Consider the following 18,539-nt stretch of genomic DNA (forward strand, 5'->3'; position numbering starts at 1 on the left):
ATGTCACTTTTGCCGAGGCTGCAGCACCAACCCCAATACCCAGTACCGGGTCGAAGATAGTCATCAGCCTTCTTCATCCTCATCCTCATCCTCATCCCTGATCCTCGCAGGGTTCACAGTAAATTACGCGTAGAGGTGAAATACAAACAAAAGGAGATCGTCTACTCCTTGCCAAAGGTCTGTCTGAGGTCTCCAACCCTTGCCTGGCAGTTTTCCTTAGTTTTCCCCCTTTTCTTCTATTTTTTGTGACGAATTTAATGATTTTTGCCTCAAAACTGAAACGATTTTTCATTGACCCGACTGCGGGGTAGGTTCAGAGTTCGCCTTCGGTTTTTGTTATGCCAGCTTGAACTGCTAAATGCGTTCACCCGTGAAGACTGCTGACTAAGGAGAGGTATCCGGCCTTGACTATGGCCTGGTTTTGTGGTTTTTGTGCCGCATTAAGCTGGATTTATGGCATCGAGTGCCGATAGTCATGCAGATTAATGAGAGAGTGTCCCAAAGGTGAACCGCCAACTTCTGTTCGACTATGCAAAGTTCTGCACTTTAGCACAACCTAAAATTAGAAAAACCGAAACGGACTAGTCGGCAACGTATGTATATGCTCGTACTCATACTAAAACGGGTAATGTTCCTACCACTATATGTGGAATTAGGAATGCAATATTATCTTATTAAGGTAAATATGGTAACAATAAAACACCAATTTCTATCCTTTGAAATACATTCAGATGATATATGTAGTTCAAGCTGGACCACTGACAGGTCTTGGCGGTTCCAAGGTATCAATATTAGGGTCTGCATAGTGTTTTAGCCAGAAAGTCTAAGAACTGACGGATAGAGGACTCTAGAATCAGACAGACGTGCATGGCTATATTGACTCAGTTTGTCTTCTGATCATCAAGAAAATACTCTTTCATAGTATGCAGATATATAGTTTATGCGGTCGGAGGTTGCTTCTTTCCTGTGTGTTGTAAAAATCTAGTCAAAATCATAATACCCTCTTCTAGGGTATACACATTCTACCTTTATCTAAAACTGTATATTTCGTAGAAAAAAAAGTGGACCACTCATACAGTAAATATGCAAATGATCGATAGATGCAGCCGCAGCCACACAACGACAAGAACATAGATTTTTCAAAATAATTTGATGCTACATTTGTATGCCGAAAAGGAAAAAGTTTGATGTTGAAGGGATGGCGGGAGGTGGGCTCGGAGTTCGTATGGGGAGTAGACCAGCACGCTGACCCAAAATTATAAAGTTACAATAGCGCGGGCAACCCTTTGCTACCCCCGAACGACTTGAATTACCAGGGCCCTGCTGCTGGACCACGGACCCTTGGACAGCCGCAGCTCATTGCTTTGCCCATCGCGCTGTCAACTCCGGGTACTGTGCGTGGTGCGCTTGTTAGCGACGCCGCCCTACAGGGCAACGGCGTGCATATGGGTATTCAAATTTTTTCATGCCCGCCGATGGATTTGACCAAACAAATCCTTTCTAATTTCGCTTTTGCTCCGAGCCCAGAGTGCTGCGCATGTGCAGCAGATTACTGGTGGACGCTGTGCAGCTTTGGTTCCTTGCAGCCGAGCACGACAAACGGGTTTTGAATTTCATATGCCTCAGGATGCCAGTTGTCCGTGTGTGCGTGACCCATCCATCAAGGGACGTGGACGATGCGGACGGGCGGAAGCTGCAGAGGGGCAAAAACAACAAGTCATTTGAAGTTTTAATAGATGTTGCATCCTTTTGTTCAGGAAAGTAGCTAAAACTGGTTTCTAGGCAGACCAACCCTCTCCCCTGCCTTGCCGTGTCTCAAAATTTGAACTGAAATTTTATTTTAATTTTTCCTTTCACATTGGACAAGTTCTGCCTGGGAAATGTCTTGTGCAAACCCTTTCTTTTTCTGTAAAATTTACAATTTATTTTGATAGAATTTATCTCTTGCCGCCTAATGAGCACTTTGGGTAATGGTATGTTGGGAAGGCGTTGGGAAATTAAAAGGATTTTAGAAATCATAGTTGAAGCCACATCAACAATGGCGTCGTATATATACATATTCTTTAAGAAGACTTCCCTCTTAGAAAAATCACCCACATGTCGGACATACCCGAGTCGCTGGCAGATCATTGTTATGTTATGCGTGTGTCAACTAATGAAAAATTTAAAATTCAACCCTTGCCGGCATTATACCAGTGCCCTGTCCGAATTATCATTGGTATACTTTGCTCGACCTTTTGCGGAGCGGGGTCAATATGCGGCGTGCGCTCTACTGGTCAGGAATACGCTTCGCCCCCGGCTACCAGGATATTTCAAACAATGGTCATGATTCAAAATTGCAAATTCATAAACGTTTACGCATACGCTTGCTTTGTTATGCAAATGTAAGAAATAAATTCGATTTACTTGAAATTTAAATTGAAGAAGAGACAAATTTGAATTGGGCGCCAAAATTTATGTTGAGCTGGTCTCACTAATTATATTAAGCTTACACGTTTTCCAGCACTAGACTTCAGGGGTGCACAACATTTATTTCATCAATTCAAAAAAAAACAAAAAAAATTGTTACCGAAATATATTTTAAATACAAATGCAAAAACAATTTAGTCTCTGTTTTAAATATCACGATGATTTTTTGCAGTTTATTGTCATCCTACAGAGACCAAGAATAGGTATAAGGAGATATATATATACAAGATATAAATCATATGCATAAATATGTCTAAAAAATATCAATTTGAGAAAATTTCTGTATTAATTTCGGATTAAAAACAGTTCGGAAAACAGGATCTTCATATTAAATTAACGAAATAGGGTATACAAAAACTATACACGCATAATGTTTCAAATACCAGCAACATTGCGACTGTTTTCTGTTTGTTGAACTATTTTGTTTATGCCTTGTTTAAGCCAAAATACAATAAAAGCAAAGACTAAAAACTAGCCAATCATGAAGAAAATGTATTTATCAACGGCCTAAAATTATGTGGGCAGAACTAAGAATTTTAGTTAGCCAGAAACATTCAACGGAATCTCTAAATTGAGCAATATGAACGACCATCCTCTTTCGTTTTTGTGTTTTGACCTATTTCGCTAAAACCTTTTTTTGTTTGACCTATTTCGCTAAAACCTTATTGTAGACAAGATCCAACAAAAGCAAGTATTAAAAATATGCCCGTTAGGTAGAAAATTGATTCATTAGTCGGATAAAATTATGTGGGCATGGCTAAATGTTCTGTATAGCTGGTAATATTCGACGGAATAAAGAATTGAGCAATTGAAACGATACTCGTTTGCTTATGCTACTGTTGTATGAGCAAAAGTGCCTTGTGCGTCTGCCTACAGTGGCTTTGAATAACAGTAAGTCCTGATGTCACCTTCTTCGCATTTACAGTAAAAGTCGAGCCACAGAGTCCGCAGCTGCGATGCCGAAACGACGAAACCCGCGTCATGCGATAGTATCGATAACGACTCGCATGTAATTTTCAATTGTACCAAGTACACCACAACAAGGCAAAACTTCCCATCTCTAAGAAAGTATAATGATATTTACAAATTCTTTGAAAAAGAAAACATCAGCGCGTACCAAACAATAATTGACTTCATCGACGAAATTGATGTAAAGCTATAAACAGTACTCCAACATCTTCAATTCTTTGACTTGGCAATTTCCACCTTCAAAAGGCGGGCGGCCAAATACTCCCACGCTACGCACGGGTAGCATGGTAACTTAAACCCTAAAAAATAAAATAAAACCACCATTTGGATATGTTTTAAAACTTACTAGATTTCACCATGGAAGTGGAAAACAATAACAACACGCAGCTACCTGCAAATACATCAGAAAAGTGTCCCGAGAAGAGAAAAGCTACCTTCGATGACAAGCCACTGGAAATCAAAAGACTAAAAGAGGACTGCTCCGAGGTGGAGACTACTTCTCGGCCTCCACCGCAGAGCCCAAAAAAGCGCTTGCAACTAGACGGAAAGACTCAAAACAACAGAACCAAGCGCAACAAAGATCTTAATTTCTTGTATGGCAACTACAAGCACTACTACGGGAAGCGCATACTGGATAAGGACTTTCACGACATACGCTTGGATGTGCTGGGCACTCAGCCGGAGCTTTTCCGCGACAAGCAGTTGCTCGACATCGGCTGTAATTCAGGGCATCTGTCAATTGAAATTTGCAAAAAGTTCAATGCCAAGAGTCTCGTCGGCCTCGATATTGACCGCGGTCTTGTGAAGGATGCTCAAATGACCATTAGCTCCTTGAAGCACCTGACGCCTCCAGGGTCTAGGTTTCCTTACAATGTGAAATTTTTGCATGGCAACTATGTCCTGGATGACGATGTACTACTAGAGATAGAGCGCCCCCAGTTCGATGTGATATTGTGTCTCTCAGTCACTAAGTGGATTCACCTTAACTTCTGTGATGCTGGCCTGAAGCAGGCTTTCCGCCGCATGTTCTTGCAGCTGCGGCCGGACGGAAAACTCATCCTAGAGCCTCAATCTTTTGATGGCTACAGGAGACGTAAAAAAATATCTGTAAGTGAGTGCATATTTATCGTAAATGGTAATCATTCACTTTCAAAGTACTTCACATTTAGGAGAACATCAGAGAAAACTACAATTCCATCAAATTTCGACCAGACCAATTCCCTGAATATTTGCTCAGTCCAGAGGTAGGCTTTGCCAGTATGGAGCTAATGGGCATACCTGAACACTGCAAAACTGGATTCAAGCGACCCATTCAAATATTTAAAAAAGTGTAGTATTTTGATGCCAACCGGAATAAGCTCAAATAAAAGGTGATTGTATAGTTTCCAGAAAAGCACTTCATTAACAGGAGGATTTTAGGTAAAGCTATATACAGAAAATAAATTTAGATTCTTGATTACAGATCGTGTTACTGAGTTCGTTTCTTTTTGCTTGGTGCACCTGTAGGTGGCTGTAGTTTCTCTAAAATCTGTGGAAGCTTCTCCAGTAACTGACCAGAGGTTAGCTGGAAGTCGCTATCTGCCCACATAAGGCGCAACAGTGATAGACCAGTGCCAATATTCTTGCCAGAAAGTCCATGATCCTTGAGTATATTGCCGTTGAGGGGAAAACTGGGGGTTGACCATGCCTTCAATTGATTGTAGAGCTCCACTTTGCGGGTATACTTGAGAAGTTGCTCGACGTAATCCCGCTTGGCGTACGGCTGCAGGCATAGTTTTTGATAATCGCGTAGGGTAGTATACTCCGAGTCCACCTGGAAAACAAGCATTTTAATAAGATATCTTTAGCCGGGAGTGAGCGTTGCATTTACCCTCGTTCGCTGCTGTGTAATAAACAAAGCCAGATCCCTTTCGAAAGCGGACAGCTTTAAGCGTTCGTGCAGCATCATAGCCTCTTCAACAGAGTGAAGCAACCCCGTCATGTACAAAATGGGATAGTGGGGCTTCTCAAAAATTTCCAAGGTTTCACAAAGGATTTGAAATTCGTTCAAGTTGGGCTTAACAGGAAGCCCACAATGCTGAAACAGGTTGCAGCGGTGCATCTCCAACACCAGTTCGGTTCCGTAATTTCCCACAATTATCTTTTGCAGCTCTGACCAAATTCGCTCACCGCTGATCCTTGCCAAACCTTCAGCGTTTTTCTTGATGGCGGCCAAGGTGCTGGGATCATGACTTTCTGCATCTTTTGCTATACGTCCATAAAAGCGAAAGTAGCGCAAAATGCGCAAGTAGTCCTCATTGATTCGTATGTCAGCATCACCAACAAAAACAACGCGACGCTGCTGCAAATCATCGTAGCCATAAAAGTAGTCATAGACAGTACCATCAAAGCCGAGGAACATAGAGTTTATAGTTAAATCACGACGGTTCGCATCCAGTTGCCAGTCGGTAGTGAAAACGACGTCCGCGTGTCGGCCATTGGTGCGGACGTCGATGCGCAAAGTGGTCACTTCGAAGTTCTCCTTGCCATTGATCCGCGGAGTAATGGTTCCATGCTTCTCGCCCTTGGAGTTGATCATACGCACGTTTTCCTTGGTAAACATATCCTTCATCTGATCTGGCGTGGCTGTGGTCGCGAAGTCAATGTCCTTTGGCTTGATACCCATTATAATGTCGCGGACCGCTCCGCCGGCAATTCTTATCTCATAGTCATACTTCTTGAAGAGGGACAGCAACGAGTCCACTTCCGGAGTAAAAATGCCATGGAACTCGGGAGTATCTACCTTCCTGAACGCAGGATCCGCACGCATTCTCGGTGGCTTTCCAAGCTGTGAGACCATTTCGGCTGACAGCTCCTTTGGTGGAGTAGACGGCCCCATTCGACTGGACCGTGTATTCAACCCGCGTTGATGGGAGGCAATGGCTACAGGAATAATACGTACACGTTTGATCAGCTTTGCAATATCACGAATGCCATGCATCGAGAACTTTTCGACCGGTAACAACAAGGTGGCTATTTTTTGTTTGGCGTTTCACGATAATGTTTTGTTTGGTGTTGCCAGATAGCATAAATCAACAAAACAGCTAGATTGACAAAAAATCAAAATTAGGTTTACACCTGGCATTGAAAGAATTTATGGGTATATTGCATTCAATTAGATGTACATATGTAACTAGAATATAAGAGGATAGCGAGCAGGAATTTGTATTTGAATTTTTCCCCGCTCCTTGTTTTGAAAAAAGCTAGATCTGACGAGAAAAGAGCTTAATTGACAACACTGTACCGGGCTGAAACCTGTTACTTGGTTGGCACTCTTTGTAGTTTTCAAACTTCTTTATTAATGCGACCACGATTGCTATTGACACAAAGCATAAAGCTGTTGCCGGTATTACGATTACGTGGAACAAGAACAATGAGCTCAAGACCAAGAGTGTATGTGACTCGACCAGATGTTGATGCCAGCGGTCTGGAATTGCTGCGTAAGAGGTGTCTACTAGTCTGCTGAGATAAAATTCATATTTAATTAATAGACTATTTATCTTTCAGTTGCAATGTAAGCACATGGAAGGAAGCTCTGCCCGTGCCTCGGGAAGTACTGCTTCGTGAGGTTGCGGGTTGTGAGGCCGTTTACTGCGCTCTTACAGACAAGATCGATGCAGAGGTATTGGATGCTGCCGGCTCTCAGCTAAAGTGCGTGTCCACCATCTCAGTGGGCTATGAGCATATCGACGTAGAGGAGTGCAGGAAACGTGGCATACGAGTGGGCTTCACTCCGGATGTGCTGACCGATGCCACGGCGGAGTTGACGCTCGCGCTACTGCTGGCTACCAATCGACGTCTGTTTGAGGCGAGTAAGCAAGTCTACAACGGCGGCTGGAAGTCCTGGGCGCCCATGTGGATGTGTGGTCAGGGCCTGAAGGGGTCACGGGTGGGGCTCTTGGGCTTTGGACGCATTGGTCAGGAGATAGCAGCGCGAATTTTTCCTTTCAAGCCAGCAGAGATAACCTACACGACCCGCACGGCTCGGCCCCAAGAGGCGGCAGCGGTGAACGGCCGTCATGTGGACTTTGACGAAATGCTGCGAAACTCCGATTTTATCGTGGCCTGCTGTGCTTTGACCCCGGAAACCAAGGAGATCTTTAACGCTGGGGCTTTTAAGAAAATGAAACCCAATTGCATTTTTATAAATACTGCGCGTGGTGGGGTTGTTGACCAAAAGGCTTTGCATGAAGCACTAGATTCCAAACGTATTCTAGCTGCCGGCTTGGATGTGACCACACCAGAGCCACTGCCTCTTGATGATCCTCTTCTTAAATTGGATAATGTGGTCATATTGCCTCATATTGGAAGCGCCGATATCGAAACACGCAAGGAAATGTCGCGCATCACTGCGAGAAATATCCTGGCTGCCCTGGCAGGAGGAAAAATGGAATCCGAAGTAACAGTCTAATATTTTTCTTATTCATTAAAGCTAAAAATCTAATCTGTATCCAAACAAAACAATTAATATTTCGCCTCGTGATACACCCTATTCCTCCCCAGGTGGCAAGGGCTGGTTAAGATCGCTAGAGACTGGTGCGGGAACAGGCAAGGGCGTCAGAGATGTCAGCACGGGAACTGTGGAAATCACGCAGATGTCTGAGGGGTCCTGCACCTCTTTTTTAATCTGATCCGCAGACATGTAGCCGCCACTTTCGTCCTGCGAATACAGATTATTAAAGAAATCTTTATGAAAGGAGAAAAATACTCTTTACCGTGATGAAGACATCTACCGCCTTTCCTGAGATGATGTCCATGATCTGCTGTGTAATCCCACTACCATTCATCGGTTCATCCTGCACGCTCTCTGCATACTCTAGCAAAGCAGGGCGCAGGTCTGGGCACTGCTGGAGCGCGTCCTGAAGTTGCGCTGGCGGAAGGTTTAATAGAATCGGCAGCGACTGTGGCTTAAGGCGCTGCACCGTCTTGAGGAACCCCTCCCAGATGACCTTCTGTCGCCAAACCTGCTTCATTATTAACCTCTGCAGTAGATTCAGCAAAAAGTTAGATAGTCGCGGATAGAGCGTTAGACTCTGGATCGTTGTTCGCATCATCAGGGTTGGCAATGGAACAACTTCCACTAGTTGCTGAAGGACGGCCATGAGTACCTCCTGCGTGTACAACTCCCGCTCGCCCAGACATAGTGACGTAGCCTTTACTATGGACTTTAGATCACAAACATTCGTATCGATGGTGTGAAGGGCCACCAGGAGATCAGTGGGCGACAGAGCCATCGTCTGATGGGCAAACTCGGCCCCAATTCCGAGCAGCCGATTGAACACCTCCTTGACAACGGCAGGATTCAATTTGATCAGTTTGGGCAACACGCTGATCAGTTCAGAGCGGGACAAACCACTCAGCACGGGTATCATAACACGCACGTCCTGCAACCTTTTCTGGTAAAGGTCCCGCACTCGTCGCACCAGATCCACAGGTGGTGTCGGCACCCGCTCTGTTAGTATATAGATGATGCGGATCACAAGGGTTTCCATTCCCTTTGGGCAGTCCTCTATTAACTGCAGAAGGGTAGGATTCTCCACACCAAGCTTCTTTATGGGAATGTCCAGACTGCGCAAGATCGTGCGTTTCAGCTCCGCGGAAGTGGTCACAAAAACTTGGCATACTTTTTCAACGTAAACTATAATAAGAGGAACGATAACGAGAACGTGATTCACTGTATATGCTTATTTTGAACTAATTGTTTGAAATCCTCACTTACCTTCCGGTTTGTAGGGCAACAGCGTGAGAGCCAGGCCCAGACACACCTTGGTGGTGTCCTCGCGCCAGTCTGTCTCGGCGGTGGGCCTGCCAAAGTCCTGTGAGAAAATAGAGGACGGGGGCCTCTCCTGCTCAAGAAATTGTAGCCATTCTAGAGCAAACTCATCGATCCGTGCTGGCAGAATCTTTTGCACATGGTATAGGTTGACCAAGTGGCTCAGAGAACGGTCCCGCAGATCAGCACGTTCGTGTACAGAAAAATTGAGTAGAATTCGTACAAATCGGTTTTTTCGCGGAGGCCTTAGTACGGCCAGATCTTTGATCAGATCCAGACCATGCTGTGAAAACTCATCGACCAGACTTAGCTGGACCAGGTCCCCCACGACATCTTCTGGTAAGATTGGCGCCTCCAGATACACACGGCGGAGGAGAATGATCTTCTCCTTATGCTCACAGCGCTCGCCAATTCCGAAAATGAGCTGATTTAACAGCTCATTGTAGGCATGATCTGGGCGATTCTCTCTCTTGACATAGGTGTGCCTGGTAAAGCCCTGCAGCAGGGAGTACTCCTCGAAGAGCCAGGAGAAGGCAAGATCTATGCGCTGTTTGACATCCTCTAGAATAAACTCCATGATTCCGTATCGCACATTATCTGGAAATGTGGCCGCTATGACAGTTACCAGCTTGCGGCGCTTGGAAGACACTCCCCCCTTGACGCACTGCCGTTCCGAGTTCAGTATTCGCTTGACTGCATCAACCAGGAACTTTTCCTTTACGTTGCGGGGAAGGGGTTTGGTAATCTCCTGCAGCTTCAGCGTCTTGGCGCGCTCTTTCATCCGCTCAATGACAGTCTGTTCGCCCTTTGCCCTTTCCATGGTCTCGCGCAGCTTCTTCGTGGCCTCTTCCTTGCGCTGCAGCTCTTCCTCGCTCAACTTGCGATCCGATTCTTCATCCACGTCCATTGGTGTGACCTGAGGAGCTTCAGAGGTAGTAGATACTTCTCGACTCTTCTTGGCTCTCATGGGTGGCTCCTTGCTAAAGGTAGCAGCGCCTGGACCCAGGCGATTTTCTGTAAGCTGCTCACCAAAGATCCGCGATATGTTGCTGACCTGCTGCTGCAGAGACATTTGTTTGATGGGCGTATACTCGGTGAGAAACTTTTGAGGGACCTCCACTGGCAGTCCAGGCAGAAACTCCACTACCAAGCTGACCACCACCTCTGGAGCGCGGAAATGTTCGGCCAGGAATTTTTCGTTGACCCGGGTGGACTTCTGTCGCTGGCGCTCTAGCTCTTCCTCGTCGAGTTCCAGTTCCCGCGTCTCCTGCTCACGCTGCTCGCTGGCGATCCGCGCTTTTTTCGCCAGACTCTGGGCAGCGTTTTCTAAAATGCGCTTTTGCCGTCGAGCCGTTTCCTGCTTATCCATCTTGGGTATTAGTTTCTGTATCTCATTGGACGTGGAACCCAAGTCCATAAGCATGCCTCGTATCGTGGCAGAGAACTCGTAGGCACCTTTGTTCTTCAGCAGCGTCTGTAGCTGCATCTTGAGGCTCTTGCGGACTGAGCTCACCTGGGAGTCGGTGAGCGTGGGCGGAAGATTTGCATTGAGCTGCTTGAAGGCCTCCACCACAGCTCCCATGAAAACGGGTCGCATTTTGGCCACTGTACACAGGCTGCTGGTACAAGCAATCAGATTCACAGAAGATATGTGCGTTGTGCCGTGGAACTGCAGCATGATGTCGAATATGTTGGTACCCTCCTCCTGCAATTTTTGAGCGCGGATGAGCTTGCAATTTTCGGGAACGTCTACTAGGGAGAAGTCGCCTTCCCGCTTGAGGCTGTCCTCGTCGGCAAAGCTCTGCAGGACTATAATGCCCTCTAGGAACTTAATAGCATTGGTACGTATGCCATCGTTTTCGTTGTCAATCAAGTCCAAAATCTGAGCCTTGATCAAGCTAAGGATATTCCATGCCTGCTCGGCGCTGTCACTGGGATCTGTGAGACTGCATAAGTACTGCAGGCCATTTTTGTATATGCTACCACAGGCCTGGATCACACGTTTGATGACTTGCGCGGAACTGTCTCTCAGCAGCATGGAGATGATATTGATCACGTATGGAAGCAGCTCCACTTTCACCTTGCTGTAAGTCAGATATTATAATGGACCACTATTATGATGTCTTGCTTGAGCGGGCGATAGTTACCAAACTTGCTCCACAAAGCAAACCACTTGCTTTCTCACGTCCATGTTCTGATCATGTGCCAACGACAGAACTGGCTCCAGGAACTCTTCGGCTAGTTCCACGCAGGAGCTTAAAACGGTTTCCTGCACTTTCACCAGTAGCTCGCATTTTGTTGTAGCCGGAGCCGCAGCCAACTCGTTGCACCACTCAACCACCTGGATATACAAACATAGAGAACAATGTAAATTAGAAGCGCCGTCGGCGTAGTGAACAGTACATTACCTTGGCTCGTGCGTTGGCTGTTTTTTCATCTGTGAATAGATTGGCGGTTTCTGAGACAAACTGACTGCGCCCAATTATACTGTCCATTTTGAAATATAATAATTAATTCGTTTAAACTTAGTGTTAAATGTATTTATTTGATCGACCCTTTCGGCACAGATGACACAAAAAGATAGAATTATATCGATAGTGCACTGCTCACATTTGCGTAAGTTCCAAGAGATGTATCGATGAGCGGCAGTGCTGCGAACTCAGCTATTTTATAGCAGTTTGCTATTCAGATATTTGATTGCTAGACAAATGGGAAATCTGTAGCCTAAAATCTGCTTTTTAAAACATATATTTTGTTCTCCAACTGTGTGGTACTATATTTTAAGGCCCAATACCTATATGACTATAAGCCCGATACGAATGACGAATGTGTCGACAGACAATATAATAGACATTTAATGAAAATTAGCTTCTTGCTTTTATTAGTTGGCATCACTGATGAGCGGATGGGTGAGTATCGATAGTCTCGATTGCATCGATTTACTCACATTTTTTGTGTGTTTTAAAAAGCGTGAAAAAACGCCTAAATAAACCAAACGGCCGCGTGTCAGCAAATAAGTGCAGTAAATTGATTGACGTCCGCGCTGCAGTTGAAAAATAAAGCAATCGAAGACGCTAGGAGCCCGAAAAACGCCCCAGCAGCCGCAGCTCATTGGCAGCCAACATCCGCAGCCGAAACGCAGAGTGTTATTGAACAACGGGGAGGCGTAGAGGGAGGTGTGTGTGTGTGTGTGCGCGCGTGCCTGTGTGTATGTGTGTGCTTGTGAGTGGGCAGAGGTGGCGGCTGTGGAGTAGCAGCGGATGTAGTTTGGAGCACAGGCACCGCGGATACCACGAAAAGCAAACATAGACGACATCGACGAATCCGAAGAGCGAAGAGAGCGAGAGAAAACAAACATTGGGCCGCGAAACTGAAGGTTTGTTGAGGTGGAAAGCAGCAGTAGCAGCAGGCAGCAGCAGCAGCATCGGTGACCGCACCCTAATGTCAAATAGTCAAGCGAATGCCGGCAGCAGCGGTAGCGCGGATGAACCGACCCTGAACCCGTCGGGATCGGCCACGTTGGTCCCCAACCTGACGACAACGAATGCATCCTCTCAAGCAACGCCAGCGTCAACAATTCCCCAGCAGCAGCAACAGCAGTCGCAGCCGCAGCCACCACCTCACATAGTGGGAGCTTCAACAGCTGATGCTGGTGGCGGGGTTGGTGTGGTCGTCGCAGGGGGAAGCGAGGGAGTCAATTTGGATTCATCGCCTAGGGAATCCGGCGACGATTCAGAGGATGAGAGCGAGATTCTGGAAGAGTCGCCGTGCGGTCGGTGGCTGAAGCGGCGCGAGGAGGTCGACCAGCGGGATGTGCCCGGGATTGATTGTGTCCATCTGGCCATGGACACGGAGGAGGGTGTCGAGGTCGTTTGGAATGAGGTGCAATATGCCAATATGCAGGAGCTTAAGTCTCAGGAGGAAAAGATGCGTCAGGTCTTTGACAATCTACTGCAGCTGGATCATCAGAATATCGTCAAGTTCCATCGCTACTGGACGGACACGCAACAGGCGGAGAGGCCGAGGGTGATTTTCATTACGGAGTACATGTCATCCGGGTCTCTAAAACAGTTCCTCAAACGCACCAAGCGCAACGCCAAGCGATTGCCGCTGGAGTCGTGGCGACGCTGGTGTACTCAGATCCTGTCCGCGCTCAGCTATTTGCATTCCTGCACGCCGCCCATCATCCATGGAAATTTAACCTGTGATAGCATTTTCATCCAGCACAATGGTCTGGTCAAGATCGGCTCCGTGGTGCCCGACGCTGTTCACTACAGCGTTCGCCGGCAGTGGGACCGCGAAAGCGGTCGAGAGCAGGAGCGTGAGCGAGGCGCTCACTATTTCCAGGCGCCGGAGTATGGAGCCGCCGAGCAGCTGACTGCCGCCCTAGACATCTATGCTTTCGGCATGTGCGCCCTGGAGATGGCAGCTCTCGAAATTCAGCCCAGCAACAGCGAATCGACTGCCATCAACGAAGAGACCATACAGCGCACAATCTGCAGCCTAGAAAGCGATCTGCAAAGGGATCTGATAGAGAAGTGTCTCAACCCCCATCCCCAGGACCGGCCCAGCGCAAACGATCTGCTATTTCATCCACTGCTTTTTGAGGTGAGTTCTGTGGCATGCTTACTGTGGTGCTTGCTTACTGTGTGGTCAGTCCATCAGATTCATCCCAACTTTGACCTTTGCAGGTTCATTCTCTCAAACTTCTGACCGCCCACTGTCTGGTCTTCTCACCCGCCAACCGCACCATGTTCTCAGAGACTGCATTCGACGGACTGATGCAGCGCTACTATCAGCCAGATGTGATAATGGCCCAGCTGATGTCTGGCGGACAGGAACGTCAGTACCGACTGGCCGATGTAGCCGGAGCAGACAAGCTGGAGAAGTTTGTTGAGGACGTCAAGTATGGGGTATATCCGCTGATCACCTACAACGGCAAAAAGCCGCCCAACTTTCGTTCACGGGCAGCCTCGCCGGAACGGGCCGACTCTGTTAAGTCTGCAACCCCAGAGCCGGTGGACACGGAGTCGCGTCGCATTGTCAACATGATGTGCAGCGTGAAGATAAAGGAGGACAGCAATGACATAATAATGACAATACTTCTACGCATGGATGACAAAATGAATCGCCAGCTGACGTGTCAAGTAAACGAGAATGATACGGCGGCTGATCTCACCAGCGAACTGGTTCGTCTCGGCTTTGTTCATCTCGACGACCAAGACAAAATTGAGGTTCTACTGGAGGAGACGTTGAAGGCTGGCGTTATGAGCGATGGAGCTGGTGCCGAAAGCTCGGGAGCTGGGGTGACCACGACAGCCACCATGGCGGCACTGGAGCAGCTGGAGCGTAACTGGTCAATTTCCGATGCGGATAAGACAATGGGGAGCAGCATGTCCTCGCCAGCAACTGCTATGATGTACGTGCCACAGGATCAGCAGCAATACCAACAGCAGCAGCAGGATGCGGACGTTGATCAATCGGGCACGACGAGCAATTGAAAGAGAGCATATGATTAGTATTCAGGGCAAGCCGGCGCTTATCGTATTGTTTTTATTATATGTATTGGGAAATTACACATTACGATTTTATTACTACGATTATTTGTTATTTTTATATATATACCTATACCTATATATGTATATGTATGTATGTATTCGAAATAATATTTATGTATGTATGTACCATAAAAGATGTTGAACCAGGCTTCCATGCTGATGATTTCGAGACACGCCCACACACATGACACTTACGACACGCAGCAGCTAACGAGCTTAAAATATCCAAGCATTCGCTTAGCATAGCTCCGCTCAAAGGAGCGAACTCGAATCGAATTCGCAGTTCTCAAAGCTAAACACAACGCAAGTCGAAAACTAAATCCAGAAAAATAACGAAACCCCCACGTTTCAAAAGAGCGCCTTGGCGCCAATATGATGACATCTAGAATAACATAAAATTTGATAGTTTAGCCACGCCGAGACGAGAACAAATCTAAAAGCAGTGGCGTGTATTTAACTGTATTACAAATATGATCAAATACGCAAGGCCACAAAAAATATTAAATAAATTATTGAAATAAAAAAACAAAATATATAACACAGGCAGAGCATAAAAGAACAATACACAACAGACATAGCTACACTATTGATAAATAAAGAAGGCAAACAGCTGACTAACTCTAGACATGTTTCGCGAGCATTTCATTTCAATTAATCGAGCTGGCAATTGGACTTGATTAGCTAGCCAGTTCGTTTATGTGTTATGATGAACAGACCAGATGGCCGAAGCTTAGAGCTTGCTTAGTAGCGTAGGTGGCCTAGTTAAGACAGTGCGCTTGAGATTCGACTAGCGATGCACAGCAACCGAAGCGTTAAATATATGTACTCAAAGTAAGTCAATTGACTTGAGATAGATGAATAATTCCATTCGGCTATTCCACGTCTTGATCAGTAGCAGAATAAATTCTCCAGAAAAATTATTATACAATCCAGGAAGTGAGCAAGTGACCCAAAAATGGAATAGTTTTTTTTTATTTTGCTTTAAATAAAGTATAAAAACTAGACTATTTTGATAGATAAAACATTAGATTTCTTTTGCAGATAAGTTAATAGCGTACCCGTAATAGGTAACGATTAAAGTGGTATGTACTTCCGAAGAAATCGTTTATTTTGCTCGTATTTCGTGGGATTGCTTGATTTAAGCCTATGCACACGCTTGGGCAGGTACCTCGGCCTCCTTTGGCTCTGGTGTGGCCAACTTTAGGCGTTTGCATTCCCTCTCTCCTGGGTCATCATCACTAAAACCTTCGATAGATGATTCCACCGCAGGTACTTTTTCCAGCTCTTTCGAGTCACTTATCGGTGCTGCTACACTGCGAACGGTTATCTTCTCCTCATACAAATCCAATAGCTTATTACCCTCATACAAGACGAAGGGTAAAGTGGCGCGCTGGTAAAAGTCTGGCAAAAGCTCCAAGTTGCTTATTACAGTGTCCAACATGTGAGATTTCTCGCACCAAATGCCTGGGGCATCGTTCCTAATGGGATTAATGTGCACATGCAGATGGTAGAACGAGGGCTGATAGTGGAAATACATGCGGAGCTGGTGGGGATTGAGGCCATATCGTTTCGAGATGGCATCCTTAGCGGACTGGCGCATATTCCGCAGCAGCGGCAGGTGGTTGCCATTCAGATCACGAAGGGATTTAATATTGTGTTTGTGAACTATACCGAGCAGGTAGAGGTTTTCTACATTCCGACCATCCCATTTTAGATCTGGCAGCAGAATGAAGCCGGTTTCTGGATCGTTATCCTCAAATACGATTCTCTCGGTTTCCTTCTTGTGTTCCAGTATGTTGTAGACCCATTCCAGAGAGAATTGGCTCAGGTTGATGTACGGAAGCGTTGTGCTTTCGTAGAGATCTGGCGTTTCTCTAATGAGATACTTCTGGCATATGGAATACTTCTCGACGTGCTTGTCAGTGGCCGGGTAAATCACTGTGCTCTTAACACCTATAAAATGGGAAAATGTTGATTACGTGAGCAGCAAAGGCGACCGATTTCCACTTGCCGCATAGATCCGGACTGGGCACAACCTGAAAACTGCCGTATATGTTATTAATGAACTCCGTGTCTACCTTTAACTCCGCGCTAAAGTAACTTGGCTTTGCCGGTAGCTCTTTGGACGTGGACACGTCGCTCTCCTGATACGCTGCAGAGAATAAAAATTGATAGTAAAACACATTTCAGAACCGCGTCATTTACCATTTTAAACACACCAGTTTTCTCAAAAACCACAATGGCATCGTCTGTCTCGGAGAGATCCGGGAAGGTGCCCAGCAATGCAATACTCTTTCGAACACTGTTGTTCTGGAGTATCCGCTTAAGTCGGAACTTTGAAATATCATAGGTCGGCGATTTCACTTCTGAATTTTCCACTTGTTCCGGCATTTGAAGATATTTTTTTTTTTATTTTTTTTTTTTTTTTAGGTGTTTAAGTTACCATTCACCCGTGCGTAGCGTGGGATTATTTGGCCGCCCGCCTTTTGAAGGTGGAAATTGCCAAGTGAAAGAATTGAAGATGTTGGATTACTGTTTATAGCTTTACATCAATTTCGTCGATGAAGTCAATTATTGTTTGGTACGCGCTGATGTTTTCTTTTTCAAAGAATTTGTAAATATCATTATACTTCCTTAGAGATGGGAAGTTTTGCCTTGTTGTGTTGTACTTGGGACAAATGAAAATTACATGCGAGGCGTTATCGATACTATCGCATGACGCGGGATTCGTCGTTTCGGCACTCTGTGGCTCGACTTTTACTGTAAATGCGAAGAAGGTGGAAAGCACGGAATAGCCGAGGATCAGCGGCTGTTTTTGGGAGTGCCCTGTGACATCAGGACTTACTGTTATTTGAAGCCACTGTAGACAGACGCACAAGGCACTTTTGCTCATACAACAGTAGCATAAACAAACGAGTATCCTCAAATCTTTATTCCGTCGAATATTACTAGCTATATAGAACATTTGGCCATGCCCACATAATTTGAGCCGATTAGTGAATCTATTTTCTAATTGAAATGCATTTTGCTTAAAAAAAGGTTTTAGCGAAAAGGTCAAACAAAAAAAGCGAAAGAGGATAGTCGTTCCTATTGTTCAATTTGGATATTCCGTCGAATATTAGCTAAATAAAACATTTTGCCATTCCCACATAATTTTATCCGATTAATGAATCAATTTTCTACTAAACTGGCTTATTTAAAATAGTTCAACAAAAAATAAACAACAGTCGCAATGTATACCCTTTGTAAGGCCTTTGTATACCCTATTTCATTAATTTAATATGAAGATCCTGTTATCCGAACAATTTTTATACCGAAATTAATAAAGAAATTTTCTCAAATTGATATTTTTTAGACATATTTATGCATATTATTTTATCTTGTATATATATATATATCTTCTTATACATATTCTTGGTCTCTGTAGGAAGACAATAAACTGCAAAAAATCATCGTGATATTTAATACTGAGACTAAATTGTTTTTGCATTAATTGGAGCCTAGGATGACAAACATTTTCTCAATTCTATAACATCCAGTGTATGCCCTGGGGAGAGAGGAAAAGCATGCAGTAAGGACGAAAAATATATATGTATGCATCTTATCAGTTGGCTTATCAGTTAAAGCTGTGAAATGTGGTGTACATCAATATTGCTGGCGAAAACATCATTTTGTCCCAAATAGTTCTTTAGGTTATTTGACTGATAGCTGGAAGACCTATTTAGAGACGT

The 18,539-nt window shown here is 45.2% G+C and overlaps 6 protein-coding genes across 8 annotated transcripts; 3 read left to right on the forward strand and 3 right to left on the reverse strand.

Annotated features, from left to right (window-relative positions):
• Positions 1 to 3,606: 3,606 nt before the first annotated feature.
• LOC6588274 (probable RNA methyltransferase CG1239) lies at positions 3,607 to 4,902 on the forward strand. 3 transcript variants are annotated; one of them, XM_026994979.1, is made up of 3 exons: positions 3,609 to 3,725; positions 3,788 to 4,545; positions 4,608 to 4,902. In XM_026994979.1, the coding sequence occupies exons 2-3, from the start codon at positions 3,796 to 3,798 to the stop codon at positions 4,770 to 4,772; spliced, it is 915 nt and encodes a 304-aa protein (XP_026850780.1). In that variant the 5' UTR covers positions 3,609 to 3,725; positions 3,788 to 3,795; the 3' UTR covers positions 4,773 to 4,902. The 3 variants fall into 3 exon arrangements, with proteins under 3 accessions (XP_002014140.2, XP_026850780.1, XP_026850779.1); XM_002014104.2 differs by having other exon boundaries at positions 3,607 to 4,549; positions 4,608 to 4,726; XM_026994978.1 differs by having other exon boundaries at positions 3,609 to 4,545.
• Positions 4,818 to 6,447, reverse strand: LOC6588225 (CCA tRNA nucleotidyltransferase 1, mitochondrial). Its single transcript, XM_026994977.1, has 2 exons — positions 5,309 to 6,447; positions 4,818 to 5,251 (listed from the first exon to the last, which is right to left on the reverse strand). Exons 1-2 carry the CDS (start codon positions 6,416 to 6,418, stop codon positions 4,907 to 4,909), a joined length of 1,455 nt encoding a protein of 484 aa, XP_026850778.1. The 5' UTR covers positions 6,419 to 6,447; the 3' UTR covers positions 4,818 to 4,906.
• A 324-nt stretch (positions 6,448 to 6,771) lies between these two features.
• On the forward strand, positions 6,772 to 7,927 carry LOC6588305 (glyoxylate reductase/hydroxypyruvate reductase). Its single transcript, XM_026993116.1, has 2 exons — positions 6,772 to 6,924; positions 6,985 to 7,927. The coding sequence occupies exons 1-2, from the start codon at positions 6,779 to 6,781 to the stop codon at positions 7,886 to 7,888; spliced, it is 1,050 nt and encodes a 349-aa protein (XP_026848917.1). The 5' UTR covers positions 6,772 to 6,778; the 3' UTR covers positions 7,889 to 7,927.
• On the reverse strand, positions 7,871 to 11,771 carry LOC6588287 (symplekin). Its single transcript, XM_002014107.2, has 5 exons — positions 11,659 to 11,771; positions 11,398 to 11,591; positions 9,197 to 11,334; positions 8,193 to 9,115; positions 7,871 to 8,137 (listed from the first exon to the last, which is right to left on the reverse strand). Exons 1-5 carry the CDS (start codon positions 11,743 to 11,745, stop codon positions 7,967 to 7,969), a joined length of 3,513 nt encoding a protein of 1,170 aa, XP_002014143.1. The 5' UTR covers positions 11,746 to 11,771; the 3' UTR covers positions 7,871 to 7,966.
• Positions 11,772 to 12,222: 451 nt separating this feature from the next.
• On the forward strand, positions 12,223 to 14,850 carry LOC6588327 (nuclear receptor-binding protein homolog). The gene is made up of 2 exons (XM_002014108.2): positions 12,223 to 13,858; positions 13,942 to 14,850. The coding sequence occupies exons 1-2, from the start codon at positions 12,692 to 12,694 to the stop codon at positions 14,749 to 14,751; spliced, it is 1,977 nt and encodes a 658-aa protein (XP_002014144.1). The 5' UTR covers positions 12,223 to 12,691; the 3' UTR covers positions 14,752 to 14,850.
• A 1,032-nt stretch (positions 14,851 to 15,882) lies between these two features.
• Positions 15,883 to 17,367, reverse strand: LOC6588316 (m7GpppX diphosphatase). Its single transcript, XM_002014109.2, has 3 exons — positions 17,028 to 17,367; positions 16,820 to 16,960; positions 15,883 to 16,761 (listed from the first exon to the last, which is right to left on the reverse strand). The coding sequence occupies exons 1-3, from the start codon at positions 17,197 to 17,199 to the stop codon at positions 15,953 to 15,955; spliced, it is 1,122 nt and encodes a 373-aa protein (XP_002014145.1). The 5' UTR covers positions 17,200 to 17,367; the 3' UTR covers positions 15,883 to 15,952.
• Between the last annotated feature and the right edge of the window lie 1,172 nt (positions 17,368 to 18,539).

This window comes from Drosophila persimilis, unplaced genomic scaffold, assembly GCF_003286085.1.
Source record: "Drosophila persimilis strain 14011-0111.01,24,50 unplaced genomic scaffold, DperRS2 tig00000000-arrow-pilon, whole genome shotgun sequence".
Classification (NCBI taxonomy): Eukaryota; Metazoa; Arthropoda; class Insecta; order Diptera; family Drosophilidae; genus Drosophila; species Drosophila persimilis.